Below are 11,965 nucleotides of genomic sequence, written 5' to 3' on the forward strand. Positions count from 1 at the left end.
AGCCAATCAAATTTCATCTTTTGATGATAGCTTTCAGGGCCACTGAGTGCACCTATCAGACCTTCAACCGATGCCATTTCATTAACCTGCCACACTGGCTGTTTTTACAGTAAATGACATGACACAGATTGTCAATTTGGGATTAAGGATCGAGCCACTGCCATCTTTACAAATTGAAGGAGGCGGTTTGGCTCCAGAAAGAAATTCACTGGCAGAGCGCAAAGAAATAAAAGGAGAAGTGAATTGTGCTGTTGTGATCCCATAAATCGTGAAGGCAACACAATAGGTGCCTTTCCATTGAGCACTGGCTTCCCACGCTTCAGGGGATTTGCTTACCTTGATTCTCGGAACTCCGACTTGCTTTTTGAGAAACCTGACCTAAGAAGTGTCACACACATACGCACACACACACTAAGCACAGATGGAAATGCACAAAATGACATTGATCGTCTAGGGTGGGTTTGTTGGAAGAATTTTTCATTTCAAGTACAAATTAAAATTGTCAAAAGCCACATTTTTCTTCATCGTAAATGCTACATTTACCCTAATTCCACCCTAGGTGACTCTAAAATGTGCTTGATGACATTTGTACACAATACAATTATTAATAGAGTGTAGTACTTTAGTTTAACAAAATAATATACACTATCTGAATGTCTTATATTGGATTGGATTGGATAAATTTATCCATCCCGTATTTGGGAAATTTCGTTGTCACAGTAGCAAGAGGGTGAGGATACAGAAATGGGAAAGGCATTTTAGACATAAATAGATAGGTAATAAGTAAGTTAATAAATAAATACATGAATAAATATATAAATAAATAAGCGTGTTGCTGAAATATATATATATATATAATATATATATGTATGTACATATACACATACGTGTGCAAACACATATATACACATAGTTGCTGAAATATATATATGTACATATACATATACACATACATGTGCATACACACATGTGCATACACATATATACACATACATATATATATATAAGCACATATATACATACATACACGTAGATGTACATGCATGTATACGGTAGGTCTTAACACTCAGCCATTTGTTTTGTTAAAGAGCCTGACAGCTGATGGGAGGAAGGATCTGCGGAATCTAATCCTTTGAATGGTACGTTCTTGAAATACTACAAACTTTTATGCTTTAAGTGAATATTTGTTTTAGCACGTGATGAAATTAGATGTGTCCAGTGGTCATCAGAATACAAAAATATGATATCATGCATTACACTAGAACTTTATAATATTGACTTTCATTCTTACCTAAATCTGTGGCGTGATAAACGAAAACAAGGCAGAGTGAAAATGTCAAAATAAAATCTAACAAGGTCCAATTTCTCCCACTTTGTGAGCCGCATGATTTAAAAAAAAAAAAGATAAGTGATGATTTAAAAAAAATCTGACATTAGAGGTTCCTTACCTGCCTGCTGCTCCACCATCAGCCGAATCCTGACTCTCTGTTTCGCTGGGTGTGCTCATGGATTTGGACGGGGACAATGTATTTGGCACTGAAATCATAAAAATACAAGTCTCAAATGACAAGACACAAAAAGTAACAACAACAAAAACATGTAGCTCCGCTTTTGAGATGGCATAATTTCCAATTATGAGGTGTTGTTTCAGCGCGAGACCGCAAGAGAACAGCATTTCTAAGTGAAAGACACCCTCAGGATTACAAGCAAGATAATGATACACTTAACGATAACATTGAGTCCCGTGTCATGCAATATGAGCAAAATGCGATAAGGTTAAGTCAAGACCTAAAGGGGGCTCAGGTGAAATGCCGATACTCTGCAGCAGGGCCTCGGTTTCTCGACGCTTGCGGTTCAAGTCCGAGTCCTCCGTGGTGGCCTCAGTTTTCTGCTGGCTTTCTGCCTGCACGTGAGGATCCAAAAATAGTTTTAAGCATCCAGATGTATTGACTTCAATGCTGTGTCGTCGACTTACTTTTTTAGTTACCTCTTTCTTCTTCCTCTCCTCTTCTTTTCGTTTTTTTTCCTCTCTGATCTGAGCAAGGCGCTGCTTCTTGCGTTCCAGTTCTGCTTTTAAGTCACTTTTCTCCGACATGGTCTTATATGGGGGCTTTAGGAAGATATATTTTTTTGACATTATTTTTGTAATCTGCATCAAACACGCATTCAAATGATCACCTTGCAATATACCAAACATGATTTGTAGGAGGAATTTACCATGCAAAGCCAATATAGTCCGTTTCAGATGTTAATTCAAATGTCAGCTAGCGGTTCGAATCCTCGATCTCTTTGCATGCATTTGTAATTCATTTAGTCAAGACGTTCCCATCATACCTTGTCCACTCGTGTTGAATATGATGTGTCACGGCAAAAAGATGCTGTCTCACTGCTACGCCCGAAGGGTTCAGCGCATCCTTGATCAAGATGACATTTAAACACAGGCTCGTTTAATAAGCCCCCAAGCAGGTCTGGAGAACCTTTAGGCGATGTTTACACAAAGCTAGGACTGACACGTTGCATTTCAAATAGAAATGACTCGAATAAGACGTAAGGCAGGTGGTCCAGATGCGGTGGCAAAGGATGCTGCTGAGAAAGGATGAGAAAATCCAACCTCCTCAGACAAGACTCTATTGTGATGACTTTTGCCACACTGCCCTCTTCTGGACATTAAAATAAGTGAATCATAGTCCTCCTGTATAAACATTGCCATCTTCTGGACACCCGAAGAACATAATTACCCAGATAGTGCCTACCAGAAGAAAAATATTCCCTCATATACGTATTTTTTTCAATTGACAGTTTATTTTGCCAATGTAGGAGGTGTAGGTGTCTGACATTGTACTTCGCTAAACCATGGATAATGTTTTTTTTCAGGCCCCGCCTTTTGCTGGACCTTTGACTCTTCCATTGGACGCTGTCTGGGATGAGAACGACATGGTGAATCTTTCTCGTGCTCCTATTGGCCAAGGTACGTGCCAATCATTACAGGAAGCCTGAACGGCGGAGGCGCGCATTGATTTGAGATCTGTGACCGCAGGTAAGTCGGTTCTTGGAAAATGTTTACTAATATTGGCCATAGTTTTAAACATTAATGTTACGTATTGTCAGAATGTTAACAATTAGCTTTTGTTAGTGAATATTTACTGTAGTTTACGCACTCGAAGTATTCTACCGGTGAGAGAAGCTAGCGGTTTGCTCTTGGCACTAGTTTCCTCCCAGCTCTACTCGTCCCACCCATCTCCCGCAAACATGGCGGCCATTGGTGCGTTTAGGTGTCATTCTGTCGTCGTCTCCGCCCAAAAACAGTACAGTACAAACATCAATGTTGGAGGGTCAAACATGCGAGGTAGACAGGCTTGCCACAGACAAACGTATATTTTTACACTTACAACCATCTAATTATGCTAATGTAAAATATTATCTTCCTTTGTGTGTAAACTATACACAAAGCCGCAAACTGGAGCGTGTTGGGAGGAAGGAGCGTTGTTCACTGACAGCTTGGCTTTAAGTCTAAGGACTGCAACAATGAAGTTCGCTCAATTTTTGATGAAAAACAGCTCAGTGGCCGGAATACCAAAACAAGTGGAGAGATTTTCCAAATTCTCGCCCTCGCCTTTGTCGATGAAGCAATTCATTGACTTTGGTAAGTGTTTCCAATGCAATCATGTGTTGTTGTTGCACCGGGTCTTGCAACCTATCAAGGGCAGCTGTGCGTTCTGACCACATAATGCTAGCGTGTCTATTTCAGCGTTTTTCCCGATGTATAATTGTTAGAAATCAACTTCTAAAGTAAGGAAGGTGCACACTTCATCAGTTTAGGTTCCTCGGGAATGCTTGTGTCATCGTTTGATAGAATTGGGTCAAAGTTTGTTTGAAATGTTTTTTTTTCTCCCTCTTTCTGTCCCCCCATGTGACTGCAGGCTCTGCCAATGCATGCGAGAAGACGTCCTTTGTGTTCCTCAGGCAGGAGCTCCCAGTCAGGCTGGCTAACATCATGAAGGAAATTGATTTTCTTCCAGACAAGCTCCTTGGAACGCCTTCCCTAAAGCTCCTTACCAGTTGGTAGGGAAAAACTACATACTGTCTCTTTTTATTCCATTCATTACTGCCATCTCCCTATTGTATAACAAATTGGATGGCTATGGCCGTCAATATTAGCCAAAAAGTTTAGGATGCATTCCTTTCCCACTGAATTTCCATTACGTGCCGACCCGGTGATTCGTGTTGAATTAGATAACTTCTGACCACTCCTAATTCGTTTTGTGAAAAGAGACGGCGTTGTTTGACATCCACGTCATGCTATTTTGTGCCAATAAGATACAGAAAGCAAGCGTGGTTTTGTTGACAGTGGCCATAACCTTGAGAAAGACAAGTGTAAACATGTTTGTACACACCCATATCAAGGTGCTCGTTGCCATACGGGCTTGGTAACTAATATTTAGGCAGCATGCAAATGTAATATTCAGGCAGCCTGTTACAAGTTGCTTTGTATAGCAACCCATAGTCGTCATGAGACCCTGAATTGCATTGATTTTAACACTAAATTTGGTGAGTCATACACTCTGTTTGAGCAAGTCCAGTCATTGTAGAAATATAAGCATAATAACTGAGCTAGAATGACTAAGTCGGACTATCACGCTCATTCAAATATTTGCTTTACTTGTATTTTAATTGTAATTGCATTTTCTTTAATGTAAAGTGCTGGTATTATGAACTGCACTTGAGCCATAGCTCAGCATAGTCATAATGTTTCAATTTTACTGCTTTCATTATCATAACAATAACAAATTAGAGGGCAAAACGCCACAACAGACTTTGCCCTAGTCTGACATTTATTTTGTCATCACTGTCACTCATGTGTTTGGGCACGAGTCACGTGAGGACCTTTCCACGAAAACGTCCCCTCAGTCGCCTTCCCCCCCTTTTAATGTCCAGTATGTATTTATATTTGGCCCACATGCTTGCTGCATTGTTTTTTTTTTTTCAACATCACAGTTCATGTCGACGTGAATGAGAACCGCAAGACAACCTTATGGTTTTATTCATTATATGAGGAATCGTTTTTAGGTTAACAGATGTTTCCAAAACAGGAAATAAAGTAAGGATCAGTTGATGGACAGCCTAGTCGTGATGTTGCACCGTTCAACTTTCACCTACTTCCTCAGCACTTGAGTGTGTGACTCTGCAAACTTTGTAGTCATCCTTTACTGACTTCCACATGTTAACATCTTTGTTGGACAATTTAAGATCCATTTACTACCACGTTTCAAGTATTTCCACTTCTTCAACCCTTTAATAATCCGAATCCATCTTTGTTGTTTCTTCTTTTTGATGTCCTTAGGTATTCGCAGAGTTTGCTGGAGCTCATCGAGTTTTTAGAGTACGATCCAGACGATAAGGATATTCTGACAAAGTAAGGAATTTCGAGTGCATTTGCACAAAAATACACAATTTTAAATGTTTCTGTGAATCAATATGGCTTTGAATCAAATTTGACCCCATCCATGTTTGTATGTACTAATTTTCTAAAGTGACTATTAATTGATAGTGACTGTGTTTGTCATCAGCTTCACGCAAACCCTAATCAAGATCCGCAACCGGCACAACAATGTGGTGCCCACCATGGCTCAGGGTGTGGTGGAGTTCAAGGAGGCTTTTGGCGTGGACCCCGTGACCAACCAGAACGTCCAGTACTTTCTGGACCGCTTCTACATGAGCCGTATCTCCACACGCATGCTCATGAACCAGCACAGTCAGTATAGCACTTGGTGATTATCAATGAGTTTATCCTCACACTTGTGTTACGTTCGGGTCCATTCGTGTAGTATATAGCTTTTAAGGGCCTTTAAGGTCTGTGCTGTTTGATTACAGATAAGGCGAAGAACAGTGCGTATGAAGGTTAAAAATGGGAATTGTTTTTTTGTTGTTGTAGCATTAATCTTTGACGGCAGCGTGAATCCGGCACACCCCAAGCATATCGGCAGCATTGATCCCACCTGTGACGTGGTGGAGGTCATAAAAGGTAATAAATGATGGTCCTAAGTTTCTAATTTATACATACACACATCACATTGGGATCTGAATTGAATCACAGGTTTACAGTTGATATACTATAAAAGGTGACGAGTCAAATCATGTTATCGGGAGATTTATAACTGCAATCAATTGGGTTTTTGTGTCGGGTCAACAAGTTCACTTGAAACTGAATGATACATGCATAGGTTAATGTCAATATATTTTGTCGCCATAACTTTCCTTATCTGCTATTTTTTCCTCATGTAGATGCTTATGAAACTTCTAAAATGCTGTGTGAGCAGTATTACCTGACCTCACCAGATATGGAAATCACGCAAGTAAACTGTAAGTCTTAAAAACTCATTTATTTATAAACAATATTTCATTCTCATTTTGTTTTCTTTCCGTCACACAGCAAAATCTCCAGAGCAGCCCCTCCACATTGTTTACGTGCCATCACACCTTTACCATATGCTATTTGAACTCTTCAAGGTATATTAAAACTACAGAAAAAAACACCCTTTCTGTTGCTAATTATCTTGGTAAACTTTTTCCAGAATGCGATGCGAGCAACAGTGGAAACCCACGAGACGAGCCTGACGCTGCCTGCCATCAAAGTGCGTGTCTCACTTGGCACCGAGGACCTCACTATCAAGGTAAAAGGGTTCACTTACTGCACCAGCCATAAACTTGTACTTGTTTATGGGCCATCTTTACCATGTACACTATTTTTAGATGTCTGACAGAGGCGGCGGTGTCCCACTCAGGAAAATTGAGCGGCTATTCAGCTATATGTACTCCACAGCGCCCAGTCCTGTACACGTAGACAACGCGCGTAACGCACCACTGGTGAGACTCACGTGTACACTGCTTGTAAATTATCAATCTAACTATTTTACAGTTTGCCTCATGTGAACTGCTGTTTTTTTTCTTTGAATGCTGTTATAATGCAAATAATTCTGACTTCAGTACGATATATTGTCAAAAACACAGCATCTAATTGAGAACAGCAAAAAAATATTCAATTATACATTTATTTACGTTGGGCAAATGAATGAATGCAGTTAATTATTTTATGGAAGCATTTACCTTAGAGCCACCAAAGAAAAAATTCAACCTTATTAGGCACTTTTAATTGTCTGCTGTATGTACTACTAGTACTTTATATACTTAATGCTACCTAGCAGAGATACAAGTGCATTATGACTTCATTTATTCAAGTGATAGACCTATTTGATGATGGACAAGAAGAACATTCTTGTATCAATTTTTGAGCGCTAAATAACAACAAACCCAGTTCATTTCTACTACTACTACTCTCTCCAGGCTGGTTTCGGCTACGGGCTTCCCATCTCCCGTCTCTATGCCAAGTATTTCCAAGGCGATCTTCAGCTCTACTCCATGGAGGGCTACGGAACGTCAGCTGTCATTTACTTAAAGGTGACAACAGCCTAACCGGTCACCCGACCAAAATAACCACGCGCTGATCACGTACGCAAGACACTTGGGGGCCCGACGTGCCCTTTTGTCAACATCGCAGAACTGATCATGTGAACGATAGGTTTCAATGCCATTGACGATAGATGTTTGTCACTCGTAGAAGTCCATTGGATGGTCAATGTTTTTATTGACAATTATTATTATTCATTTTTTTTACAGGCACTTGAAACTGATTCAGTGGAGAGGCTCCCCGTGTTCAATAAGTCAGCCCTCCGCCATTACCAGTCCAGTACAGAAGCCGACGATTGGTGCATGCCCAGCAAGGAACCAAAGAAACTGGGCAGGAGCGAGAGGACTCGCTCATGATGGAGTGAAAAAACTAAACATAACAAGTGGGTAAATATATTTGGCCAGTTCCAGACCGATTTTAACTGAATTTTATATTTTATCTTAAGGCAGAACAGTACAGATTTAACAAAAAAACAAGGGTTTATTTACTACTGTCAGTTTCTGTTATAATAACACAACCCTTTATGAAGCTAGCTTTTTTTCCACAAAATCATCAATATTTCGGAGACATGCGAAACACCCATAGGTAGGTTTTAGGTGACTTAGTCATTTGTACAAACCAATGTCTTAAAGGTGCTATTTGTAAAAACAAAAACAAAAAAACTCACTTCTCTTCCAATGTAGTTAGTTAACCAGATCAGAAATCTTTATTAGCTGATGTGTGTTTAATGGTGACAGTTTTATGTCAGTGACTTGTTTATTGCAACAGTTCTAACTAAGCAATTTACAGGTAAACCTATGTTAAGACATTTAGCGTCTGACGGGACCAACTACTTTGCTTTTTACATTTAGCATCTTTAATATAAAGTATTGTATATGTTGTCAGGGCTCACTAAACAACACATGGTCTGTACATTCACATTTCTAGATAATCTATTTAATCGTTAATTTTGTACAAAATTTAAAGATCATATATGTTTAAAAAAAACAAAAAACAGGTTTCACATTAGATCTTCCAAAACTTTTGCTCCTTTTATTCTTTCAAGCCCAGTTAAGAACAAAATGCTACTTGAATATTTTTCCGGAGGTTTTTGAATGTAAATTTGTGCCATATTTGTAGTATTTTAACCTCAGTAAATTTAAATTATGAACACATAGGACCTAGCTAGCTGAAATGTTTTTGCTGCTGAATTGAATACACCAAGATGAATGTTCAATTTCAGTTGTGTTTGATTGAAATGAGTTTTGTGTATTCAGTAATTTGATGATACTGTTGTAATTGAAAGTGTAGGATTTTATTTTAGTTGCATGTGTGCTATCTTACTGCAGAACAAGTGCTTTTTAATGACAAACGGCCTTGAAAGTAGCTATTAGCAAACATGCTAATGAAAAAATAGTATGCAGTTTTTACTGATATTTTACAAATCAGTGTATTCAACATCCCTTAAAATGTGTCAATGAGTCTTTTTACAAGAATTTGGTAGGCTTCCAAACTAACGGCCTAATTTCGAGCTCATTTTTATAATGGATTCGTGTGTTAAAAGAACAAAACAAATGATACAACCTCTATAAGTGTGGCCTTGTTTTGGTCCCTTTTAGTGTCTTCCTTAAATCTTCTAAATTCTTGTGAGGGCTCACTGCTACCAACATGCTGCTTATATATATATTTTGACAATAACAGTATATGTACTGCACATTTTATCCAAACTGAATGTATGTTTCCATTTCAAATGCTGTAGTTCAAAATGACCTGACTGTTCATAGGGTCATTTTTTTGTCTGTCTTTTGGCAAAAGCACCACCATGACAGTTTCAACGAGATAAAAAACAAACAAACATTAAACTACAGGCTACGTGCTATCACGAGTGTCTGCACTTTGGCGCTTCATTGAAGGAGACGCAGTACCGAGATCAGTTTGACACGAAATTCGGATGTGATCGTGACACGACCTGTCCTGGTTGGCTTGATCGCAAACATTTGGCAATGCGTGCGTGGTAGTGAGTCAATACAAAATGCCCTCAGGTGCCAGCAATAAGTAGTTCTTCATACTTGAGGGTAACGGAAGTGGCGTGACGCCTCTTTGGCAGGAGCCTTCTAGACTTCTTCGAATGGCACATCTGGTCAGATGAAGCAAGCTCCGAGGATTGTTCGAGCAAACCGCGAACAAGGAGTCGTAGAAGTCTGCGTGCCGCTGAGACAAGAAAGAAATGTCAAAAAAAGAATTTGAGAATTTTTTTAGCAAGGCGTTAGAGTGCTACCTCGTAGCAGTCATCTGGAATGGCACTTCTCCACTTCCTTGTGGGCTTTAAATGTTCATACGAGTTGACCATGATCTCGATGACTTTAGGGTAGTCGTGGCAGGCCTGCAACACCTGCCAAAGACAACACGGTACAAGTCGGCCTCTATAATGATGGAGAAACTTTACTTTGTACCTTGTGAAATTGAGGCGGGTAGATTCTGGCTGCGTTGTAGTTGAGCAGAAGTTGATAGCAGATTTCATGCAAGGCCGTGTGTCTCACTTCGGTCACTTTGATGAGATACTGGATGGGAGAGCAGCCGTTGATGTCCATGGCTCGCGTTTCCGCTCCGGCTTCCAAAAACATCTGCATCAGCACGTGATCGCAGTTCCAGGACGCCTTGTGAAGAGCCGTTTTGTTGTCCTCCTCTTGAAGGTTGACATCTAGGAAGGAAAACGCCATTCAGATCTGATTTTTAGTCCTTCCAGACTGAAAGCGGGTGGCTCTTTCCTAAGTCTGACCAGTCAATCATTTTGTGTAGAAGGCAAGTAAATCATGTGCATGCCTTTGTAAAATAAAAACATTTTCTGTATTCCTCAATGAGCGCATAGGACAAGGACACCCGATGCAGACCTGCCTTGTGGTCCAACAGAATCCGGCAGACGAGATGGTGATCTTGGCTGTAGGTCTGATTTTTGGCGTCAAAAGCCCATAAGGCGGCCGTCAGCAGCGGGGTCTCTCGGAAGGCGTTGACCAAATCCACAGAGGCTCCGTGGGCTAAATAGAGCGCCACCAATTCTGGAATCCCATATCTGGCCGCCGTATGGAGTGGTGTGTCTTCCTCGTTGTTGTGGCTGGGCAGACTCACGTTTGCACCTTGTTTGCGAGGAAAAACAAAAACGGGGATATTCGCCTCGGCAGAAAAATTGCCGGCGGATCACCTTCGAGGATGAGCAACTTGGCGCAGTCCACCGACTCTTTGCCGGTGCAATAGTGCAGCGGCGATTCCCCGCTCAGGGACAAGCTGTTGACCTTCGCCCCGTGTGCTAAGAGCAGAGCCACGGCATCGGCGCTGGAGAGCTCGCAGGCCACGTGAAGCGGCGTCTTCCCGTTGGGCATCCGGTTGACGGCGGCGCCTTCCCGAAGGAGCGCCAGCGCCGTCTCCAAAGCGTTGTGCATCACGCACACGTGAAGGCCCATCGCCCAGGACTTCTCCAGTTTGTAGCCCGGCACCCAATAGCCTGTCCAGATCAGACATCAGAAGCCATCAATCGACCTAGTTTGTTTGCATTTTGCGCATGCTTACCTTGTTTATAAGAAGCCAGAACCATGTTAGGGTCGTCCACCTCCAGTACGGTATCTATGTCAAGTTTTTCCGTGCGTAAGATGCGAAGAACCTCCCGAGTGTCGTTGCTCTGCAAGGCCTCCAGGTAGCGTCGCTTCAGCTGCTTGACAGCTAGTCGAGTCGGGCTCGAGTTTTCCATGACATTAGCAAACACCAGCTGGCTCGGACACAAACGCTCTCCACACGGCGTGGAGCAGATTACAAATGAGAATTAAATAGTCATGCGTGGAAGGCTTTCAGAGTCCCATCAGAAGCTATTTGAGGGCCATGTGTGACAAAAACAAACGCAACAGAAGATCAAGGCCGACAAGTGGCAGATGAGGAACATGGCAGTTGAGTGAATTAAAAATAGATGGACCAGTGGGTGGGACTGCAGAACCTGAGATCCCCTCCACTCTGTGTGGTCACATGACATTTTGGAGACAAGTGGGTGATTCTGTTTAACTTTTACAAGTGATTCATTGATAGAATTATGTCCTACTGGTCATTTGCTTTTAAATTGGTGAGAGATTTCCAGTACATTTTATCATGAGGTCTCAATTTGTTTTGTCTGTTGTAAAAAATGAAGCCTGAATTGTATAGCATATCATTTTATCAGTTGATAGGAGATACTTGGATAAGATGTTTTTAAAAATCTAAACCTTTGTTTCAGTTATCTACTAGCATATAATTGAAAAAAATGTATTAGTACCTTTCAGATTTGTTATTGTGAGTACAAAATGACAGTGATACTTTGACAACAATTGATAGTGATAGATGTCCAATCCAATTGAACTACAGTCCAAATGGATTGGATGTCTACTAAAGACGTACTCATTTCAATTTATAATTGACGGCTTTATCAGTCAACTTTCATTCCCTGAAAGACTAAAATCACCATTTAAAAGTGCACTTTTTTCCAGAATGAATGCAAAGACA

General features: G+C 40.8%; 3 protein-coding genes across 9 annotated transcripts in view; 1 reads left to right on the forward strand and 2 right to left on the reverse strand.

The window, feature by feature from the left end:
• Nucleotides 1-2,645, reverse strand: part of dync1i1a (dynein cytoplasmic 1 intermediate chain 1a) — a 33,101-nt gene extending 30,456 nt beyond the window's left edge. The window contains exons 1-4 of the mRNA XM_077590166.1: nt 2,335-2,645; nt 1,988-2,110; nt 1,789-1,903; nt 1,449-1,536 (exon numbers count right to left, since the gene is read on the reverse strand). Of these exons, the coding sequence (XP_077446292.1) occupies nt 1,449-1,536; nt 1,789-1,903; nt 1,988-2,095 (311 nt within the window). The 5' untranslated portion in view covers nt 2,096-2,110; nt 2,335-2,645. The remainder of the gene's footprint in view (nt 1-1,448; nt 1,537-1,788; nt 1,904-1,987; nt 2,111-2,334) is intronic.
• Nucleotides 1-11,965, forward strand: part of pdk4 (pyruvate dehydrogenase kinase, isozyme 4) — a 74,904-nt gene that overhangs the window by 60,953 nt on the left and 1,986 nt on the right. For 2 of the 7 annotated variants that reach the window (XM_077590157.1, XM_077590159.1), the window contains exons 7-17: nt 2,875-3,643; nt 3,921-4,062; nt 5,342-5,413; nt 5,568-5,752; nt 5,933-6,022; nt 6,283-6,360; nt 6,431-6,507; nt 6,573-6,671; nt 6,751-6,864; nt 7,342-7,455; nt 7,675-7,847. In XM_077590157.1, the coding sequence (XP_077446283.1) occupies nt 3,526-3,643; nt 3,921-4,062; nt 5,342-5,413; nt 5,568-5,752; nt 5,933-6,022; nt 6,283-6,360; nt 6,431-6,507; nt 6,573-6,671; nt 6,751-6,864; nt 7,342-7,455; nt 7,675-7,821 (1,236 nt within the window). In that variant the 5' untranslated portion in view covers nt 2,875-3,525 and the 3' untranslated portion in view covers nt 7,822-7,847. Of the gene's footprint in view, nt 1-1,719; nt 3,644-3,920; nt 4,063-5,341; nt 5,414-5,567; nt 5,769-5,932; nt 6,023-6,282; nt 6,361-6,430; nt 6,508-6,572; nt 6,672-6,750; nt 6,865-7,341; nt 7,456-7,674; nt 9,324-11,965 lie in introns of those variants that run through there. The other 5 variants (XM_077590162.1, XM_077590161.1, XM_077590158.1 and 2 more) reach the window with 5 other exon arrangements.
• Nucleotides 8,149-11,375, reverse strand: asb4 (ankyrin repeat and SOCS box containing 4). The gene is given in 8 exon segments (XM_077591310.1): nt 8,149-9,655; nt 9,723-9,836; nt 9,898-10,145; nt 10,336-10,578; nt 10,644-10,943; nt 11,009-11,195; nt 11,197-11,280; nt 11,334-11,375. Coding segments are annotated over 8 exon segments (1,407 nt in total). The 3' UTR covers nt 8,149-9,466.

Source organism: Stigmatopora argus, chromosome 21 (genome assembly GCF_051989625.1).
Source record: "Stigmatopora argus isolate UIUO_Sarg chromosome 21, RoL_Sarg_1.0, whole genome shotgun sequence".
NCBI lineage: Eukaryota > Metazoa > Chordata > Actinopteri > Syngnathiformes > Syngnathidae > Stigmatopora > Stigmatopora argus.